General features: G+C 43.7%; 1 protein-coding gene across 7 annotated transcripts in view; it reads right to left on the bottom strand.

Annotated features, from left to right (window-relative positions):
* The window catches only part of EFCAB11 (EF-hand calcium binding domain 11), a 201,222-nt gene that overhangs the window by 20,001 nt on the left and 160,451 nt on the right, over positions 1-20,770 (bottom strand). For 2 of the 7 annotated variants that reach the window (XR_010941151.1, XM_067728146.1), the window contains one exon: positions 13,541-15,744. The exons of 4 other annotated variants lie outside the window; for them this stretch is intronic. Coding sequence is in view for 2 of the 3 variants with exons in the window: in XM_067728146.1 (XP_067584247.1) it covers positions 15,729-15,744 (16 nt within the window). In the remaining variant the exon portion in view is untranslated. Of the gene's footprint in view, positions 1-7,357; positions 7,422-13,540; positions 15,745-20,770 lie in introns of those variants that run through there. One more of the 7 variants, XM_067728111.1, reaches the window with a different exon arrangement.

The following is a 20,770-nucleotide window of genomic DNA, read 5'->3' as shown; positions in this document are numbered from 1 at the left end:
TCCCGGACCAGGGCTCGAACCCATGTCCCCTGCATTGGCAGGTGGATTCTTAACCACTGTGCCACCAAGGAAGTCCCCGAGATTTTCAACAAATTAACACGAACTTGTCTCTTTCCCCTCTTCCATTCCCTATACAGTCATAAAATACTATGGCTTCCCAAATATTTTTTTCATCAAAATAACCTATTAAGGTTTGAATTTAGTCTGGTTTAATCACTCACTATGTGACTTTGGATAAGTTACTGAAACTTACTGATCCTCATAACCTGCTTCACAAGGTTATGAAAATAAAAATTGAAGTGACAATTATTTAAGGCTTCTTAGCAGAGTTCCTGGTACATGGTAGGAGTTCCGTGAAGGTTGCTTTCCTCCTTCTAAAAGCATGAGCCCGGCTTCCCTGGTGGTGCAGTGGTTGAGGGTCCACCTGCCGATGCAGGGGACACGGGTTCGTGGTGCGGTCCGGGAAGATCCCACATGCCGTGGAGTGGCTGGGCCCGTGAGCCATGGCCGCTGAGCCTGCGCGTCCGGAGCCTGTGCTCCGCAACGGGAGAGGCCACAACAGTGAGAGGCCCGCGTGCGGCAAAAAAAAAGCATGAGCCTGTTATCCACCAGCAGAGAAATGTTTATGGCATTTCATTGATATTATACTTGTTTTATTTATTTATGCCCCTCTTCACTCTAAAAGGAATTTATCACTTCAGGAAAATATCTCCAGGATAAATTAGCCTTCATAAGGGAAAAATAGTATGGGGTGGTAGACAAGGCCATGGACCACATTTCTATAATGAACTCAGAAGGAAGTTCAGAGGGCTGATCCTTAAAGCATCCTGTAGTTGCATGACCTCAAAATGCAGTGGGAAGGAGTAATGCTTTGCTAGGAAGGTAGAGGTGAAATGAAGTCTTGGTTTGCAGCTCCTTTATGGTTGGACTTCACCCCAAAATAAATGTAAAGTATCTTTAGGAATGGATGAGTTGGTCTTCCCTTTTGCTTTTTTAACCTCTTTAAAAATTTAAATATATAAAAACTACAAAGAATATAACAACCAAACTCCCATATTATACTACCTAGAATTAGAAACCATTCACATCTCACCATATTTGCTTCCAATATTTTTTATTTTTTTTTTAATCGGGATAGAGTTGCTTTACAATGTTGTGTTAGTTTGTGCTGTACAGCAAAGTGAATCAGCTACATGTATATATATATCCCCTCCTTTTTGGATTTCCTTCCCATTTAGGTCCCCACAGAGCATTGAATACAGTTCCCTGTGCTATACAGCAGGTTCTCATTAGCCATCTATTTTATACATATTAGTGTACATATGGCAATCCCTATCTCCCAGTTCATCCCACCCCCTTTTCCCCCCTTGGTGTCCATACATTTGCTCTCTATGTCCACTTCCAATATTTTTTAAAGAAGTCACGTTTAAGCAACTGATATGGCTAAAGTCACGTTTAACCAACTGATATGGAGGCAACCTCCAGTGCCTTTGAATTGATCCTTCCAAACACTGAAATGTTTATACATATACAAAAGTTATTTGTGTAGGTCTGTGTGTGTGTTTCATGCCCACAGTGGTGAGTGGTAGCATATGGTACATACTATTTTGCTAATCAACATAGATTTTGCAACTATTTTTCAACTCCACATTGTTCTCTGAGTTGAAGCTGCACTGTTAGATGTGTATCTCACCCATTCCTCATGGGGGCTGTTTTATGGGATGTATTGTGTGCCCCCAAAACTCGTATGTTAAAGTCCTAGCCCTCAGTGCCTCAGAATGTGACTATTTGGACATAGTGTCTTTAAAGAGATAATTAGGTTAAAATGGGGCCATTAGGGTGGGCCCTGACCTAATATGATTAGCCTTTATGGAAGAGGAGATTAGGACACAGACACACAGAAAGAAGACCATGTGAGAACACAGAGTGAATACAGCCATTTGTAAGCCAAGGAGAGAGGCCTCAGAAGAAACCAACCCTGCTGACACCTGGGTCTCAGACGTCTAGGCTCCAGAATTGTGAGAAAATAGATTTCTGCTTTCTGCTTAAGCCACCTGATCTGTGGTACTTTGTCATGGCAGCCCGAGCAAACTAATACAGGCAGCGAAGTATTGCACAGAATACACAGCCTACAGTGTTTTTAGCCATTCCCCCACTGGTGGACATTTAGATGGAAAAGCATAAATATGCATCCTTGAACATGGCTCCTTGTGCAGGAGTATCTCTAGATAATACCTAGAAAGGAAATTGCTGGGTTATACAGGAGGCACATTTTCAAACTTTCAAGATGCTGTCAAATTGCTCTCTGAAGCATGTGTCAATTTACACTCGCACTGACAGTGAATGAGAGGACCAGTTAATTCCCTCACATCTTAGCCAACATTTAGTATCCTCAGACTTAAAAATTTTGTGCCAATGTGATTGGCAAAAAAAGTGTTTTCTTAATTGCACTTCCCTAATTATATATGAAGTTGACTATCTTTTCATACATGCATTGCCCATTCTTATTTCTTCTTCTATAAATTCTCAGCTCATATCCTTTGCATGTTTTCACTTTGGGTTGTATGTCTTTTTCTACCTGACTTGTGGGAATTATATACATTTTAGATAATAATCCTCTGTCTGCTAGCTGTTTTATAAATCCTTCTCCCAGGCTACCACTTATCTTTTAATCTTGTTCATGGTGTTATTATTTATTTATTTATATTTTGCGGTACACGGGCCTCTCACTGTTGTGGCCTCTCCCGTTGCGGAGCACAGGCTCCGGACGCGCAGGCTCAGCGGCCATGGCTCACGGGCCTAGCTGCTCCGTGGCATGTGGGATCTTCCCGGACCGGGGCACGAACCCGTGTCCCCTGCATCGGCAGGCGGACAGTCAACCACTGCACCACCAGGGAAGCCCCCCATGGTGTTATTTTGGCAAAAGTTTTCTAATTAGGTGTAATCAGGTGTACCTATCTATACTTTGTCTTTTCGGTGTCATCTAAAAAAAACAAACAAACCTTTCCTCTCCAAAATTCATAATTTATTTTCTCACAATTCTGGTTTTTTCTTATGTTTTCTTCTAATAGATCTAGAGCATTTTCACCATGTTTAGATCTTCAGTACATCTTTATTTCTGTGATTGGGATAGGTAGGACTTTCTAATTATTTCCCCTTTGAGAGTCAACTGTCCCAACACCATCTACTGAAACAGCAGATACTTACTCTAAAAAAAAAAATCTCAGTAAAGCACCCACAGACCGTCTCATTTTAAGTAGCGTAATTTTCTGATAACTCCTCCAAAATGTATTAGGAGGAAAACGTGCCCCTAGGTAAGTAAATAAGCTGACCTAAATGGGTATTTGGATATGAGCCAAGCAAATGCTAGAAGTTGTCTGCCAAAAATGGTTTTGATGTTGGAAGGGTTGATGTCAAGCCCTTCTTCCTGACAGTCACTGGATAGTGGGACCAGGTGTCTCTCCGAGGCCATTCCGAGTGTGCAATGATTAAACCATCAGTGGCATTTAGAAGGCTTGTCCTCCCATTGTCCCTGGCAAGGGGATGTGCCTCCTGCCCACCAGAACAGTGACCCCTGCATGGAAATCTCTGGAAGGACATGCTGAAGCCAGCTACAGTATTGTCTCTGGAGATGGGGGATGCGTGTTTGTGGGGAGGCTGATTTTTTGACTGAATTCCCGCCTTTTTCTTTTGGACCATATGCATGTATTACCCACTCAAAATAAGAATTTCTTTTTAAAGCTAAAAAAGAAAAAAGGGCAATATGTCACTAAGACACTAAGTAAAACCAAGAGAAAACATCCCTGTGCTATTCTGTCTAAAAAAAAGAAACATAGATTGATGAGAATTTTGGAGAGAAGTAATTCAAATAGAAATTACACTTCACCTTAATTATTTGAATAATTTAGACCATTGGTTTTCAGATATTTCTTAGCCACAAAAACCTTTGTTCAAACTAGACCTTTCTCGGGACTTCCTTGGTGGTCCAGTGGTTAAGAGTCTGCCTTCCAGTGCAGGGGATGCGGGTTCGATCCCTGGTTGGGGAACTAAGATCCCACATGCCGCGGGGCAACTAAGCCTGTGTGCCACAACTAGAGAGTCCGTGTGCCACAACTACAGAGCCCACGCACCACAGCTAGAGAGAAGCTCGTGTGCCACAACGAAGACCCAACGCAGCCAAAAACAAACAAAAACAAAAAAAAGCCAACTAGACCTTTCTCAGAAGACCAATACATAAAATTGATGAAAATAAAGCAGTCTTGTTTAAAATGAGGATCCCCACTGAGGGTCTTTGAGGGGGCTCTGTGGGCCGCCCCCCCCCCCCAGGGCTCTTTAGAGTACACTGAAAAGCCTCCTTTAAAGTCAAGGCATTTGAGAATTAGAGATAAGTTATATAATTCTCTTTTTCACTTTCTTCGTGTAGTAATTCTACTTTGTCTCTAAAATTCAGTGTTATGTGTTCGTAATTCTGTAAACATTTCTTGAGTACATCTACTGTTTTCCAGGCCCTGGGATAGGCACCCAGGAAGAGGAGGTGGCATGGAGATGGTGAGGCCTGAGAAAAAATTTGAAGTGTGAGGAGGAGACAGCTGAAAGCCAGGGAGGGCATGCCAGCCCCAGGAGACTGCAGGGGAAAGCAGCAAGGAAGCAGGCTGGCAGATTAGAGGCGTGGCGGGGCGGCACAGCGTGGGGAGATGCACAGGGCATTTGTTGGTGGTGGCAGGTGCTGAAACTGGAGAGGCAGGGAGGACTGAGTTACTATGTGCCTGGCGGACCTTTCTAAATTTGGACTTGGAAGGCCACGAGGAAGCGATTGAAGGGTTTTAAGCAGGAGATTGACACAGTCATATTTGTGCTTTGGAAGGATCACTCTGGCCCAAGTGAGCATTGAAAGGGCACGTGATTAAGGCAGGGAGACTGGGTAGGAGATCGTTGCAGATATCCAGTGAAGAGATGCTGTTGGACTGACCTGAAGCCGAGTTACAGAGATGAAACAGAAGGGGGCTGACTAAGAAAAGATGAGTTGGATGTTGTACAGAGGAGGAAAACAGAAGTGCCTAGAGGATTCCTGGAGTTTGTGTTTGTATAACCGAAATGGGTTGGACAACCAGTGCCATTCAACACAGCAAGAGAGATGGGAGAAAGGATGATGAGTTCCAATGGGGGCGGGTCTTGTTTGAAGTACCTGTGAGATATCAAAGTGGAGATGCCCAGTAGGCAACCAGATATCCAGTCCTGAAGTTCAGAGGAGACATCTGGGATGGAGGGGACAACTTGGGAGCCACCCTGAGCACGACGATAATGGTAGGTCAAGAAGGTGGTTAAAATCCTTGAGAGACTGGAAAGAGTACAGAGAGTAGAGTCCCAAGAAGGCAAGGGAAGAGGACCCTAGGAAGTAGACTGAGATGGCTCAGCACAGAGGAAGAGAATCAGGGAGAGTGGGGTTCAAAGAAACAAGGGAGAAAGTTTTGAGATAAGGAGGATTTATGAGGAGGTTCAAATGCTGTGTTGAGAAGAAGAAATGAAAGAATTGTGATGATGAGAGAAGCGTGAGCTGCCTTGAGGTGAACGCGCTCTATGATTCTGGGGAGCCACACACAGAACGACCGGGTGGAGGATTAGCAACTCTAACCACACAGTAGAAACACCTGGGGACTTTTTTAAAAATAAATCCTGGGTCATAGATTTCATTGGTCTGAGGTGGAGCCTGGGCCAGAATACATTTTTAAAGCTCCGCAAGAGAGCCTAGTGTGTGGCCACAGTTGGGAACCACTGTTCCAGTTATGCCCTATTTGAGGCACAGAGGATTGAAACAGGCTCCTCTGGGAGAGGTCAGATGACTTGCACGTTGATCTGTGTTGTTGGGATGCACAGGAAATGGAGTCCAGCCAATTACAATGCATCTGTGTGGACCCATGTCTTTTTGGTAGGGACAGGTCCTGAAATTGGGGGAATACCATAGATGAATCCTCCATTGCTGGTGAAGGGAATTTTGCTGGCTTTCCCAGAATGTAAGAGATCTGTCCCCAAATCAGGCCAAGTTTATACCCACCAAACGTCTTTCTGGTTAATAATTAAGTTTACCTGGTAATTTAAAGATTACACGTATTTTTCAAAATTTGAAAGGAATGCGTATATAAGGATAAAAAGATACTACAGCAGTAACATTCTTTCCCCTCAGATCATCTCTATCCACAGCTACAGCCCAAAGCCAACCACTGGGCCATTTCTGTCTATGTGTCTGGTGGTTACCCCATAACTGTAAATAACATGCTTACCTCTCTCTTTCCTAATTTATCAACGCTCTACCTTACCTATCAATAACAGAAGATGAGAGTTTACTTACTCTGCTTTTACTGCCCCTTCTCCCTTCCAAAGTTTGGTAGTCTCAGTATTATTTTTAATTCTTCTTTGGGTTACTTTCATAAAAGTATACTTTAGCGTATTTAAAATTCTATTTCTCATTCCATGAACTTGACACAGTATTTCTTAACTCCACACAGTGTGAGATGAAGATATCAGCTCCCCCGCTTTCCTCTTTCAACTTCTGTCAGTTTGATCTATGCATTTCCATTGTTCTGATTGACAGCATTACATTCTGTTCTGTAACCATAAGTCCTCTCTGCTTGGTCTGCCGGTTAATTCTGAGTTGAAAACCAAAAAACTGCATTTGAATTATTTTGAGTAGGGCTTCCCTGGTGGCGCAGTGGTTAAGAATCCGCCTGCAGGGGACACGGGTTCAAGCCCTGGTTTGGGAAGATCCCACGTGCCATGGAGCAACTAAGCCCATGTGCCACAACTACTGAGCCTGCACTCTAGAGCCCGCGAGCCACAGCTACTGAGCCCACGTTGCACAACTACTGAAGCCCGCGTGCCTAGAGCCCATGCTCCACAACAAGAGAAGCCACCGCAATGAGAAGCCCACGCAGGGCAACGAAGAGTAGCCCCCGCTCGCCGCAACTAGAGAAAGCCCGCGTGCAGCAACAAAGACCCAATGCAGCCAAAAATAAATTAAAAAACAAAATTATTTTGAGTAGGTAGATGCTGTTGCCTGGAGAGCCAAGGACTGTGTCAGCACCACATTTCTTCTTTTTGGGTCCAATGCCACAACTCTTGGGTGACTTAGGGAGAGTGTTCCCAGTTGCTTGTTCTGATTCTCTTTTATTACACTCCATCAATGACTCAAAATCATGGTTCATTTTAGTTTGCCTCTTTTTGGATCATGCTTTTCTTGTATCTCTTTTCCTAGACTTCTCTTTTTTCTTGTTGAGAAAAGAAACATATTCTGTCTTCGTCATGTCACAAACATTTCTGGCATCTTACTCATCCCATCTCTGGAAGAAGAATAATTGAATGCCTTCAATTTTTCTTCTTACAGAGAGATTTCTTGGAGCCCAATTACTTCCTGTTTCAACTTGAACCTGGGAAAAGGGGTGTTAGAGATAAAGAACACAAATATTTTGATCACTGCAAAAGGATGGTCTCATTGTAAACAAATCAATTTGCTGTGTATTCATTAGTCTTGTCTGAATTTAGTTAGTGTGACCTTGTCACGGAGATGCCAATTATCTATGGACACATAAAGAAAATTCAGGTTCTGGGTCTCAGAGATTACGTATCTGAAGGCAGTCACTCAGCCACCCCAAGAGTCTCACCACAATCAGCCAAAATCCTTCAGTGCACTTGTAGTGGATGCTGTGATGTGTTGCCAAGACGTCCAAAGGACTAAGGCACTCCGCCCCTTGCCTCAATTCAAGACATCTCTGAAGGGCCGTCCCACATTCAGAGTTCCCCATGGGATGGGCTGAGGCCTCCTTTGCAACTGCTTTGAACTTCAACTTCTTTTACTGTCCAATCCTTCCTTCACCCTCCTACAGGTGTTGTTCCCACAAGTGCTCCCCAATAAATATCTGTCTTAAAGTCTGTTTTCTGAGGAACTGAACCTACAATCCTACTTTTCTCTCATACATAAACAAACAATAATATAATAAACAACAAATATAAACAAACAAACAAGAAGGTTAATTTCTTATGGGGATATTGGGTTATTGTGGGAGGGGTTGTTTTCTAGGCAGGAGATGGGATGAGGGGTGGGATTCAGTTTCAGGAGAGGCAGGAGGGGCTGGGATCCAGGACATCAAGGGATGGGAACAGGAACTAAGCTTCATCAGAGACAGGAAGGGAGGACAGTCAGGTGCTGAAGATGTTTAAAGGGATTGGAATGGGGGAGCAAGTTGAGGACGTGGTAATGATGGTTGTGACTCTGAATTTGCTTGAGGAGAAGAGCACTCTATCTCTAACTTCAGTTCTTCCTCCTATTATACCTGTACCTAGAGACCCTGACCGGAGGCGGAGTGGGGGTGGGGATATGGGATGGGCGTGGACCTGAACTCCTCCCCCATGATGGTGCCCTGTCTAGATACTGCCAATGCCCTCCCTCAGGAGTCTGGTCCCTCTCTCTGCCGTGCCCTCCATCTCTCCAGACATAGGCCAGGGCCCTCTTTGGATGAAAGAGATCCCCCATTAGATCCCATCAGGGTCCTCTTTGGATGGAAAAGATATACCCACATCCCAGTACCAGGCCATGGATGGGATTTTCAGTATCACTTCCTGCCTGGACCATTGCCTCACCTCCCCCCACCTCCCCATTAAATTGTTCAAATTGTACTTGAACTTGACCTGCTTCTCAGCTTCCCACCAATGATGAGGGTGAACAAAATCTTCTCCTCCCCACAAAGACTGATCTGGTAAAAACGAAATTCTGAGGGAATCCATATTTTTTTCATTCAAAAGGAGAACTTGAATCCCAAGGGAAAACGTGCAGCCTTGGAGCTTAGATCACCAGCTTTGAGAGGGGAGGGGCCTCTCAGCTCAGAGAACACGCACCACAGTCTCTGTCCCACCTCTTGCCAGCTGGGTGACTTGGGCCAATAACTTACTGTCTCTGACCCTCAGTTTCCACATCTGTAAAACTGTCATAAGAACAGCAGGTACCACGCGGAGCTTGGAAAGGTTTTATGGAAAATTAAATGAGACAACCACGCAGATCTGCTGGCACACTGCCTAGCACATGGTAAGCACAAAGTAAATATTACCTATGATTGTGATTATGATTACTGAATTTTAAATATCAGTAGATTGGCACTGATTTTTAGTTGCTAAAATGCTACTACCCGGGCCTTTGTGAGAAGTAGCTGTACAGAGTCAGCTTTCTGTTTTGTTCTGATATGTTGTCTAATCCCTTGTTTCTCCTTCCCCTTCGAGGTTCCAGCTGTGGAGGTCCCAGTATGCCTTAAATCCGAGGAGGTGTCACGTGTAAATCAAAATCAAGTCTGTTTCTCTTTGGTAAATAACTTACACTGCCCCACGCAAATGCCTGCCTACTCCATGTGGCAGATTCATCTTTCCAAACCGTCAACTCGGAGATTGGTCTATCAGTCCACACACATCCGTGGCGTGGATGTCACATCTTGGGTGGTACTCGAAGGCCTGACCAGGTGGAGAACTTGTCCTTTGGGGACAAGTTTTCATTCTCCCTCTACCTGCTCTTTCTTTCCTACACGTGGATTTCTTTCTGTCATCTTATTTTCTCTTTGTCACCTTTGTTTTCTTTTTCTACACAAGTGTGTGTGTGTGTGTGTGTGCGCGCGTGTGCATGTGTGTGTGTTTACATATTAAATAAGTAACATATGCTTAATTTAGAAAACACAGAAAAGCAAAGAGATGGGGCAAAGTGTAATCCCACCACCTTGGGTGCGTATCCTTCCAGAGCGCCCAGACGTGCATACAATTTTTGTTTCCATGAAAATAAAATCATATAGGCTAGACCAGTTGTTCTCCACCAGGGAGATTTTTGTCCTCCTCTCAGAGGACATTTGGCAACGTCTGGAGACATTTCCGTTGTCAGAACTGAGGCAAGTGGTGCTACTGGCATCTAGGGTAGAGGCCAAGGATGCCGCTACACATCCTACAACGCACAGGACAGCCCCACAGCAACTGACTGTCTAGCCCCAAAGGTCAAGAGGGCCAAGGTTAAGGGACACTGGTCTGGACCAGGGTTCGGCAGATTAAAGCCCCTGCTGGTTAGCTGCCTGATTTTATAAATAAACTTTTATTGGAACACAAGACGTCCATCCATTTACATGTTTTCTCTGGAGGCTTTTGCCTTAAACAGCAGCTGCGTAGTTGTTACAGGGACTGTGTGGACTGCAAAGCCTAAAATAGATGTGAACCACACATGAAATTTTAAGTTTTTCTGGTATCCAGAGTTTTTTAAAGTACAAAGACAACTCAATAGCAAAAGAAACAACCCGACTAAAAAATGGACCAAGGATCTGAATAGACAGTTTTCCAAAGAAGACATAAAAATGACCAACAGGGACATGAAAATGTGCTCAACGTTAACCACCAGGGAAATGCAAATCAAAACCACAATGAGGTATCACCTCACACCTGTTAGGATAACTATAATGAAAAAGAAAACCTAAGTGTTGGTGAGGGTATGGAGAAAAGGGAAACTTGTGCCCTGTTAGTGGGCATGAAATTGATGCAGCCACTATGGAAAACAGTACGGAGGTTCCTCAAAAAGTTAAAAATAGAACTACCATATGATCCAGCAATCCCTCTTCTAAACTTATATAATAGGAAATGAAATCATTGGTACTTCAAGGAGATATCTGTGCTCTCACATTCATTGCAGCATTATTCACGATAGCTAAAATATGGAAGCAATCCAAACGTCCACTGACAGATGAATGGATAAAGAAATTGTAGTATATATAGGTAATGGACTATTATCCAGCCTTAAAAAAACGAGACCTTGCCATTTACAACAACATGGATGAACCTGGAAGACATTTTGCTAAGTGAAATAATCCAGACCCCAAAAGAAAAATACTGCACAAACTTATTTATATGCAGAATCTAAAAGAAGTCGAATACATAGATGCAGGGAGTACAACGGTAGTTACCAAGGGTGGGGAGATGGGGGAAATGGGGAGATGTCGGTGAGCGGGTACAAAGTTGCAGTTGTGTAGGATGAATGAAGTTAGAGATCTAATGTACAGTATGATGACTATAGTTAATAATGCTGTACTGTGTACTGGAAATTTGTCAAGAGAATAGATTTGTATTTTCATCACACAAAGAAATTATGTGAGGAGATGGATACGTTAATTAGCTTGACTGTAGTAATCGTTTCACTCTGTTTATGTGTCAAAACATTATGTTGTATACCTTAAACATATACAATTGTTCTTTTTAAAAATAAAAGTAAATAAATATTTAAAATGTACGAAGAGGCAGGTGAAATAAATTTGAATAGCATGTCCAAAATATTATCATTTCAACATTGCAGTCAATGTAAAAATTGTTAATGAGATATTCTATATCCTTTTTTTCCATACTAAGCCTTTACTTACAGCACATCTCAATTCAGACTAGTCACATTTCAAGTGCTTATGTGGCTCTCGGCGACTGTACCAGACAACACAGGACTGCACTATTACAAGCTACAGCGTTTACTTAATATAAAGGTCCTTTCTTGTCCACGCTACATTTTTATATCACTTTTAAATGGCTCAATTTATTTAAAAGATCCCCATCTTTTGGATATTTATATTGCTTCCTAGTTTCATAATTATAAACCATGCTGCCATCAACATTCTTACATTAAAACGTTATACCCCATCTTTAATTATTTCCTTAGGATAAATTCCCACATGTGGGTCAAAGAGCACACATCTGTGCTCAAATTTTTAAGCCTTTTAAAACATATTGTTTAATAATAATACCTCTCCTGACAAGGTTGTTATGAGGATTAAGCGAGCTAGTACATGTAAACCAATTTCATTAATTAAAGTAAGGTTAGTAAGACTTCAAATAGTAGTGCCTTGCACATAAAAGCATTCTATAAATGTCATCTATTATTATGACCAGTACTACGTCTGAATGCGTCTCCAGCACTGTTATACTAATTTATACCCCAGTTAACAATGTCCACGAACGCCTGATTGCAGTGCTCTCTCTCCAATACCATTATATTTATAGCTCTTACAAGTTTCATATGCTTCTTGTTATAGTTGGTTTAATCTGACTGTAGTTCATTAGTTTTCTTAGACTTAATTTTTCTTGGATAGGCCTGTCACAACCTCAGTCTATATCCATGTATCTACCGATACTATATAAAATAGTTCAACTATATAGATACACATATATCTAGTTGGACAATTTTTCATTGAACTGTGTAGGACAATAAATGACCATTTGTATCAGTCAGCTTTCATTTGGTTATGTTGTTGTAACAAACAACCCTTACATTTCAGGGGCTTACAACAACAAATACGTATTTCTCACTCTCATTCCATGTGAGAACTTGGGCTGAAAGAGCAGTGCCTATTGGGGTTATGCCTTTCTAATGGCAGACAGAGAGGAATAAATGATCAAGAGTAAGAGTGAAGTCTGCTATAACCTCTACCCTTACCTGTCACTCAATCTCTCCTGCTCGCATTTCATTTTGCCCATGACAAAGCAAGTCATGGCACCAAGCCCAATATCAAGGGGGTGGAGAAGTATGCTCCAACCATAAGAGACACTGCAAGTCACATGGCAATGGGCGGGGATTGAAAGGGTGAGCAAATGATTGAGGACTAATACGATCCACCCCACCAGTCAAATCAATCCAGTTAAGTTAAACTGGTTATGTGGCTCCACCCACCTGAAGTCAGGAATCCATTAGGACTCATTGAAGTCCCACAGGAGTGCTGTGGCCCCTGCCCCCTAAGGGGACAGACAACAGACGCTGAGCTTCTGAACTGCTTCCAAGGTGCTCTAAGGACAAACTGATCCAGAGGGGCTAAGCTTAAAGCAAATATGGCTACATCTCCACTCCCTGCATGAAGGTACAATCAATGAAAAGAGCTTTGTACCTAAAGAAATCATTTCATCATCAAACAACTAGGAAATGATAAATCCCTGGATGCCCTTGCAGCCATCAAACAAACTAAAGGTACCTCGATTCTCTAGGAAAGACAGTCTGGCAGTCTCCTCAGAACAGGGGAGAGTGGTATTCATATCCTGGCTGCATCACCTGTATGATCAATGGTTCTATCATCACCATCATCACCATCATCACTGCCACAATCACCACCTTTTAAGGTCCAGTCAGCTGCCACACTCCTGAAGCCAGCCAATAGCACCCCAGTTGGCCAGAGGGGCATCTCCATCCCAGATAACTGACCCCTGTCCTAAAGCAATGAGCCACAGGCTCTGGTTGCCTGATTAATTGGAAAATCACTAAGCTATTTGAAACTGCGTAAAAATATATCCGCAAAATCCTAACACTAGGTGGTTTCGGAAATAAGAAGTGTGCAGTAAAATCACAAGCCTGTCCCACTGCAAACGCAAAAGAAGGCGCTCCAGAAATATGAGAAATGAAAAGGAGGAATGCCTGTTTCCCATGGTAAGTCACTTCATATCTGAATCATTTATTTATATAACAAGTCTTTCTGGACTGATTAAGGGAACTGCCAATTACACTCACCATCCTTTCTTCAGGTTACAGAGAAGCACGACGTTTCTTCTTGCTTTACATGAGAGTGCCTGGGCTGGAGATGTGTGTCCTGGCAACCAAACTCTTCCCCATGTTTGTCAGCCTCTGGAAGGATTCAGTGCTCAGAGGGAAGCACTTCTCATCCCGAACCAATGGCAGAGGAGAGAAAAACAACAGGGTCCTTTCCATCCCACAGTGCTACTGAGCTTGCCTGAGCCTTTGAAAATGGCCAGAAAAGAAAGTACAGTATTTTCTTCTTTATGCATTTTTAAGCTCTAAGTCTTTCAAGGCCCAGTTCAAATCCCACCTCTGCTGTGAAGCCTTTCCAAATTCCCCCCAGTGAGCATGATTTTCCATCTTCTGAACCCCAACTTATATTTCCTGACTTTACCCCCTCTTCGGCACTGTCTTCGCTCCTGGTGATGTTGGTTAACTTCTCAAGCAGACTGTCGCAGGTAGTGATTTTACAGGTTCATTCCAATCTCCTTCTGGGTTTCAGAGCAATGAGTTCAGGGGTGAGCCTGTGATCCCAGCAGGACCATCCAGCACTTGTTCTGCGTAATTAAAAATATATGTTGGAAGACAGAAGCTCCTGTCTTGTGCTGGGTCATGAGCTATAAGGAGATTTTAAGCCTGGAATTTCTGAAGGCCATCTTCCCTGGACTTCTGCAGAAAGCCCAGACTGAGAGATGGAGAGCCCTAATGACATCGTTTGAACCCCTAGATCCAGCTATGCCTGCAATTCTTACCCCAGACTTCCCAATTACGGAGCAAATATACTCGTTTTGCTGCTTCAGTGGATTTGAGTTGACTCTTATCATCTGCAAGCTAAGTGACTAATCTGTTCACTCAGAACTCAAGAAAAAGGATGCTTAAAGATTCTCTGGACCACAAAGCCTCCAGAATCTTTCCGTCTTGCTGCTCTGCTCTTGTCCTTACGCGGCTGAAGCTGACTGCCCCCACCTCTGGGTGCCAGCTGGAAATGGGTAGAGCACACGAAGGAGTGCACAGCCAGTGTCTGAAGGCCCGGCTCGGGAGCTGGCACAACTGCCTCCCTCAGAGCCCTATGGTCAGTACCTAATGTCACAGCTACACCTGCAGGGGCCTCTGGGACGTGTAGTCCATCCAGGCAGCTGTGTGTCCAGCCATGACTCTATTCCTGAAGGAAAGAACAGATGTGGATGCACAACTCTCCGTCTAAAGCACACCAGCTGCTTGCAGATTAAAACAGTTGAAATGCCAAGTCTCCTTGAAGTGCATTCAAGGTTGGGAGTGAGGTGGGGAAAAGCCACATCCTAAGTAAAAAGTGCTGGTGAGCGGAGCTCCACGCGGTCCACCGCGGAGGTGTGTTACCAGGGCAACTGCGCTAAGCGGGAACCACATTTCCTAGCGTGCCGCTCCCCATGTGGCTCCGCGCCGGGCTTGGCCACGAGAGAAGTGAGCATGAGGTCCAGAAGGTGGCGGTGAAGCAGCAGCCGTTACACTCTGAAGGTCGGTGCAGGGCACCCCGCATTGCCGCAGCTCGCGGGCCGCAGCTCTTCTGCTGCTCACCTGTTGCAGGGGGCAGCGGCCTGCAGCCTCTCAGCCAATGCCCAACCTCCTCTTTCAGATTTTCCAAGTCCTCGGCCAAGTGCAAGCGTTGCTGCACAGCACAGGACGCCAGCAGCTTCCGTGGGTCACCCTGCATGGAGCTTGGACACTGTGGGAGACAAACATGGGCTCCAGCCGGCCTCGCAGGTCCCAGCCTTTCTTTACCTTAACCTTGAGGTTTCTCAGCCTCAGCACTGATGCTGTTTTAAGCCAGATGATTCTTTGTTGTGTGGGGCTGTCCTGTGCATTGTGGGGTGCTCAGCAGCATCCCTGGCCTCTGCCCGCTAGATGCTGGTAGCGACACTCATGGCAGTTGTGGGAACCCAAACTGTCTCTAGGCTTTGCTGAATGTCTCCTGGGGGGCAAATCACCCCGGGTTGAGACCACTGTCGTCATATCCATGTTTCCTTCCCAATTTCCGGCCTTGTGACCTACAGCAACTTCAGGCCCACTTTCACACGCAGAGGCGTATGACTCAGAGACTCCTTGAGACCTCGCCGCCAGCTCCCACGGTCACAGTCTAACCCCACAGTCAGTCCCTTATCTTGTGTTCCTCAGGGCTGTTCCGCTCAGGGCTGCATTATGACGTTCATGTGCCCCTTCCTCTATAAAAAAATAAAAGATGATATGCAAAGGCTATTTTGGTATAAAAACAAATACTATGTAGGCTGGATTTATTATTAGATATTCATTTTTATACTCATTTTAACTAAAATTAGAGCTTTTGTGGGCCCCTGCAAGGAAGGGGGAGCCCTGAGCATTGTGTCTTTGATAGAGGAGTTGGCCCTGGGCCTGCTTCTTCCCCTGGAGCCTAACAGGTGCTCTCACTTCCCACAATTATCTTCTTTGTAATCAGAACAAAAACACATGCAGCAGTGATTTGCTTCTTTCAAGACCAGCCTGACTTTAGGGGAGGAACTCCAAGTACTTGAGGCTGCAGTCAATGGGAGCAGAGCAAAATTGGGCGAGGGCCCTCCATGAGTCTGCCTCTTAGCCCACTAGCTGGACCAATAGAAGTGACGGATGCGATTTAGGGAATTCGGGGCAAAAGATGAGTGTGAAATAGAACTCCCTTTTAAAAGCACATCAAGGAAAACACGTGTGTCTCAAGGTGAAATTGTAGACATGTGTTTGCTATGTATTTTCCATTAGATTGTTAATAATCGGATATAAATCATCTAGTGCAATCAGATGGACCAATCCTGGGGTCCCTTTCCCCACCAGTGACGGCTGTTTCTGATTAGCACAGAGCCCCCTGCCCTGACGAACAATGGTCTCCTCTCGGGCCGTGGAGGACAGGAAATTAAGCCATCAGGCATCTTGCCCATTATTCTCACGCTATCCTCAAGCTGTAAATCCATCAAATATGAAAGGCAGAAATATAAATTGGGGCCAAATTGGAGGAAGTTGGAGATGCAGTTTTATTCCACACGTCTCTCAGAAAGTTTGTCCACAAATGTTCAGTATTCACTCTGGAATTAAAATACCCGCTTTACAGCAGATGTTTTATAGACGGGCACCACTGTAGATGGTAAGAAGTTTGTATCAGAGCACCAAATATTTCCTTTAGCAAGAACTCTGCTTTTATCTATGGAAATATCAGGAAATCATTTTGAGTCGAACAACCAAAATAAAGGCAGTGGAGTTTGAGATAAATGTTAGGAAAATTGCGTAAAACATTATATCAAAACCCTTGGCACTGTCAAAAAGATTTCTGAATCCAATAAGTAGCTGAAGAAGAGAATTCAATTCCATTTTTCACTTTGTCTGCCAATTTTATAGCACTTCATTTAAAATGGAATCTCTAAAGAATCAATTCAAATTAGTTTTACAGTTTTCCCCCAAAGAATCTGCTTTAAAATAAATTGAATTGGAGCATGTGACATAATATGTGAGCATAAAATTCATGTTAACTAGTCTGATGGAAAAAAGTTCTCATAATAAGGAAACAAATAATCACACATGACTGAGCTAAAAATAGTCTTTAGATTGTCAGTTTCAAAATTGAACAAAAATAGGGAGAGTTGTTATAATAATGATATGGCACATTTCCTCCTAATGAAATGGCCTTGAATTCTGTAATAAATTACAGAAAGAGAATCCTCTGGGCAAAAAGAAAAATACCAGACATGAGTTGCTGTCATAAATAGAGTGACAGCAATGCAAATACCTTCCAGCTGGGACTGAGCAGCCTCTGCTGGAGGCTTCATTACTGAAGCCAGAGCTGAGCTGGGGTGAACAATATACTGAAGATGATCCTTCATCATCTGTGGCCCCCTGTTTATAAAACAGCTTCTGCTGCTGTATTTGCTTTGTTTTGATCAGGTATATTGAGTATAAATATTTATTTGAAATCTTTATAAAGTTTATTAGGAGTCTTAGGCTCCTTGAGAATAGGGACAATAGCTTATGTGACTTGGTAACCACCCGTACCTATCACAGCATCTGACACGTGGTAGGAATCCCATATGTGTCTGAGGGAGGAACATAAGAATGAATAAATCAATGAATCAATTTAGCATTAAAATCACATTAAACTTAGTTATTACACCTTAAAAAAATTTTACAGTTAAGTTAGGAAATGTACTGTTAGTTTAATTAAGGAGGGGATAGTTGGGTTGTGGTGATTTTTTTTTTCCTCTGTTGAAACCAAGAAACAAATACTTAGGTTTGTCACTGAATAAGGCTTGATGGAGATTCTTTTTTTTAATTTAATTTTTTAATGTATTTTATTAAAGGATAGTTGATTTACAGTGTTGTGTTAGTTTCTGGTATACAGCAAAGTGATTCAGTGATACATATATATAATAGTTTACATCTGCTAATCCCAAACTCCCACTCCATCCCCCCCTCACCCTTCCTTGGCAACCACAAGTCTGTTCTCTACGTCTGTGAGTCTCTTTCTGTTTTGTAGATAATTTCATATTTTAGACTCCACATATGTGATATCATATGGTATTTGTTCTTTTTCTGACTTACTTCACTTAGTATGATAATCTCTACGTCCATCCATGTTGCTGCAAATGGCATTATTCCATTCTTTTTTATGGCTGAGTAGTATTCCATTGTATATATATACCACATCTTCTTTATCCATTCATCTGTTGATGGGCACTTGGGTTGTTTCCATGTCTTGGCTATTGTGAATAGTGCTGCTATGAACATTGGGGTGCATGTATCTTTTTGAGATGTAGTTTGGTCTGGATATATGCCCAGGAGTGAAATTGCTGGATCATATGGCAACTCTATTTTTAGTTTTTTGAGGAATCTCCATACTGTTTTCCATAGTGGCTGCACCAGTTTACATTCCCACCAATAGTGTAGGAGGGTTCCCTTTCCTCCACACCCTCTCCAGCATTTGTTATTTGTAGACTTTTTTTTTTTTTGCGGTACGCGGGCCGCTCACTGTTGTGGCCTCTCCCGCTGCAGAGCACAGGCTCCGGACGCGCAGGCTCAGCGGCCATGGCTCACAGGCCCAGCCGCTCCGCGGCATGTGGGATCTTCCCGGACCAGGGCATGAACCCGTGTCCCCTGCATCGGCAGGCGGACTCTCAACCACTGCGCCACCAGGGAAGCCCCCCTGTAGACTTCTAAATGATGGCTATTCTGACCAGTGTGAGGTGGTACCTTGTAGATTTGATTTGCATTTTTCTAATAATTAGCGATGTTGAGCATCTTTTCATGTGCCTATTGACCATTTGTATGTCTTCTTTGGAGAAATGTCTATTTAGATATTGATGGAGATTCTTTAAGGCCCTGCCTGAAAGTAACCATATAGGAGAAGTTTAACTTAGTGGGACCCAATATCTTGGAATTTAACTATGTCTTGAAGTATGGGCCAGTCCCTCTTTCCACAATACCCATTTGAGCTTCCTTGCTTTTCCACCTTACCTATCCTTCCATTCTTCAATCCATCCATGCATCGGTCTATAGCCATCTATCTGATCATCTGTCCATCAAATACTTAGGGATACAGTGATGAACAATAATAAGAGCTAACATTTACTGAGTACTTACTTACTCTATGTCAAACACTGTTATTAACACTTTATGCTAATTAACTCATTTAATCATCCATCATCCGCTTCTATGAAGGATGTACCATCATATTCCACACTTAACATTCAAAGCAACTCAGGTGCAGCGAGATGAAACACCCTGTCCAAGATCACGTCACTAGGAAGTAGGGGAGACGAGATGTGAACCCAGAGGGTCTGGCTCTAGAGCTACCACTTTGCTGCACTAATCAGGCAGAAATGCTCTTGACCTTCACAAGCTTTATGTTCTAGTGGGAGAAACAGAATTTAAACACATAATTATGTAATTTTAACCATTAACAACTGCTTCGAAGAAAAAGTACAGGCGTTACAAGAGTATATAAAAGGGACATGTAGCCCAGTCTGAGGAATTCAGGAAGGCCTTGCTGCTGAGGAAGTTGACCCTTGGGTTGAGCCGTGAAGGGTGGGTAGGTGGTGAGGCATAAGCAGGAAAGAGTGTTCAAGGCAGAACAGCATGTGCAGGGGAAAGAGGTGTCTGTGCTGGGGACCCATGGGGCCTTTGGTGTCTACTGATGTCAATATGATCAAAGGTCAATTCTAACATGAGCCTCTTCTGATGCTCTCCATCCCACTGACTTGCAACCTAAGTAACCCAGTTATAGAAGGCAGACATCTCTAGTTAAGGAGACAGCCTTGTCACCTTCTCCCTCACCCAGTGCCCAGCATATCCACTCTTGCCATCCAGTGCCACCAAATTTAACCCACTGTCCCCATGGATCTATCAGATCCACTTGTTTCTTTCTGATCCCACCCCACCTCCTGAATACAAGCCACTTTCATTTATTACTTGGATGTCTGCAGCATTCTCCTGTATCCAACACTCTTCCAGAAAGCACTCCAGAACCCCTCACATCCGTTGTCCACCTGCAGCCAGACTGATAATTTCCAAAGGCAAATCTGGTCATTCCTCCTCTGCCCTCACTAGAAACCTCCGATGGTCTCCCATTGCTCTCGAGAAAAAGACAAAATTCCCTGCCCTGGTTTAGAGGGCCCTGCATGGCCTGGCTGTCCCCACTGACAATGTCAGTGTCATCCTAGCCCCATGCCGTGTCTCACAGCTCCTCAGCCACCATGGTTGCCTCCCCCTTGGTCTCTGCTTCCTGCCACGCCCCTCCCACCGGGAGGCTTGGCAGTGCCCTTCCCTCTTCCTGGAATGCCCTTCCCCTCCACTGTGTTTAGTTAGCTCTTAATCATCCTTTAGATTCCCATTTAATCCTCAGCAAGCCCACCCTATGTCTCTGCTTGGGTACCCATTAATATCTGACCCTTCCCCCTTAACATCTCCATCTGAACCAGATTACTCTCTGTTATGGCTGAATCGTGTCCCCCAAAATTCATATGTTGAAGCTCTAACTCCCAGTACTCAGAATGTGACTGTTTGGAGATAGGGCCTTTAAAGAGGTGATTAAGTTAAAACGAGGCTGTTACGGTGGACCCTAATCCAATCTGACTGCTGTCCTTGTAAGAAGAGGAGATTTGGACAGACATGCACGCACACAGAGGAAAGACCATGTGAGGACATGATGAGAAGTCTGCCATCCGCAAGCCAAGGACAGAGGCCTCAGATGAAACT

The sequence above is a fragment of the Pseudorca crassidens genome, chromosome 1 (genome assembly GCF_039906515.1).
Source record: "Pseudorca crassidens isolate mPseCra1 chromosome 1, mPseCra1.hap1, whole genome shotgun sequence".
Classification (NCBI taxonomy): domain Eukaryota; kingdom Metazoa; phylum Chordata; class Mammalia; order Artiodactyla; family Delphinidae; genus Pseudorca; species Pseudorca crassidens.
Note: the sequence above shows the minus strand (reverse complement) of the source record. Positions and strands in the feature narration are given on the sequence as shown.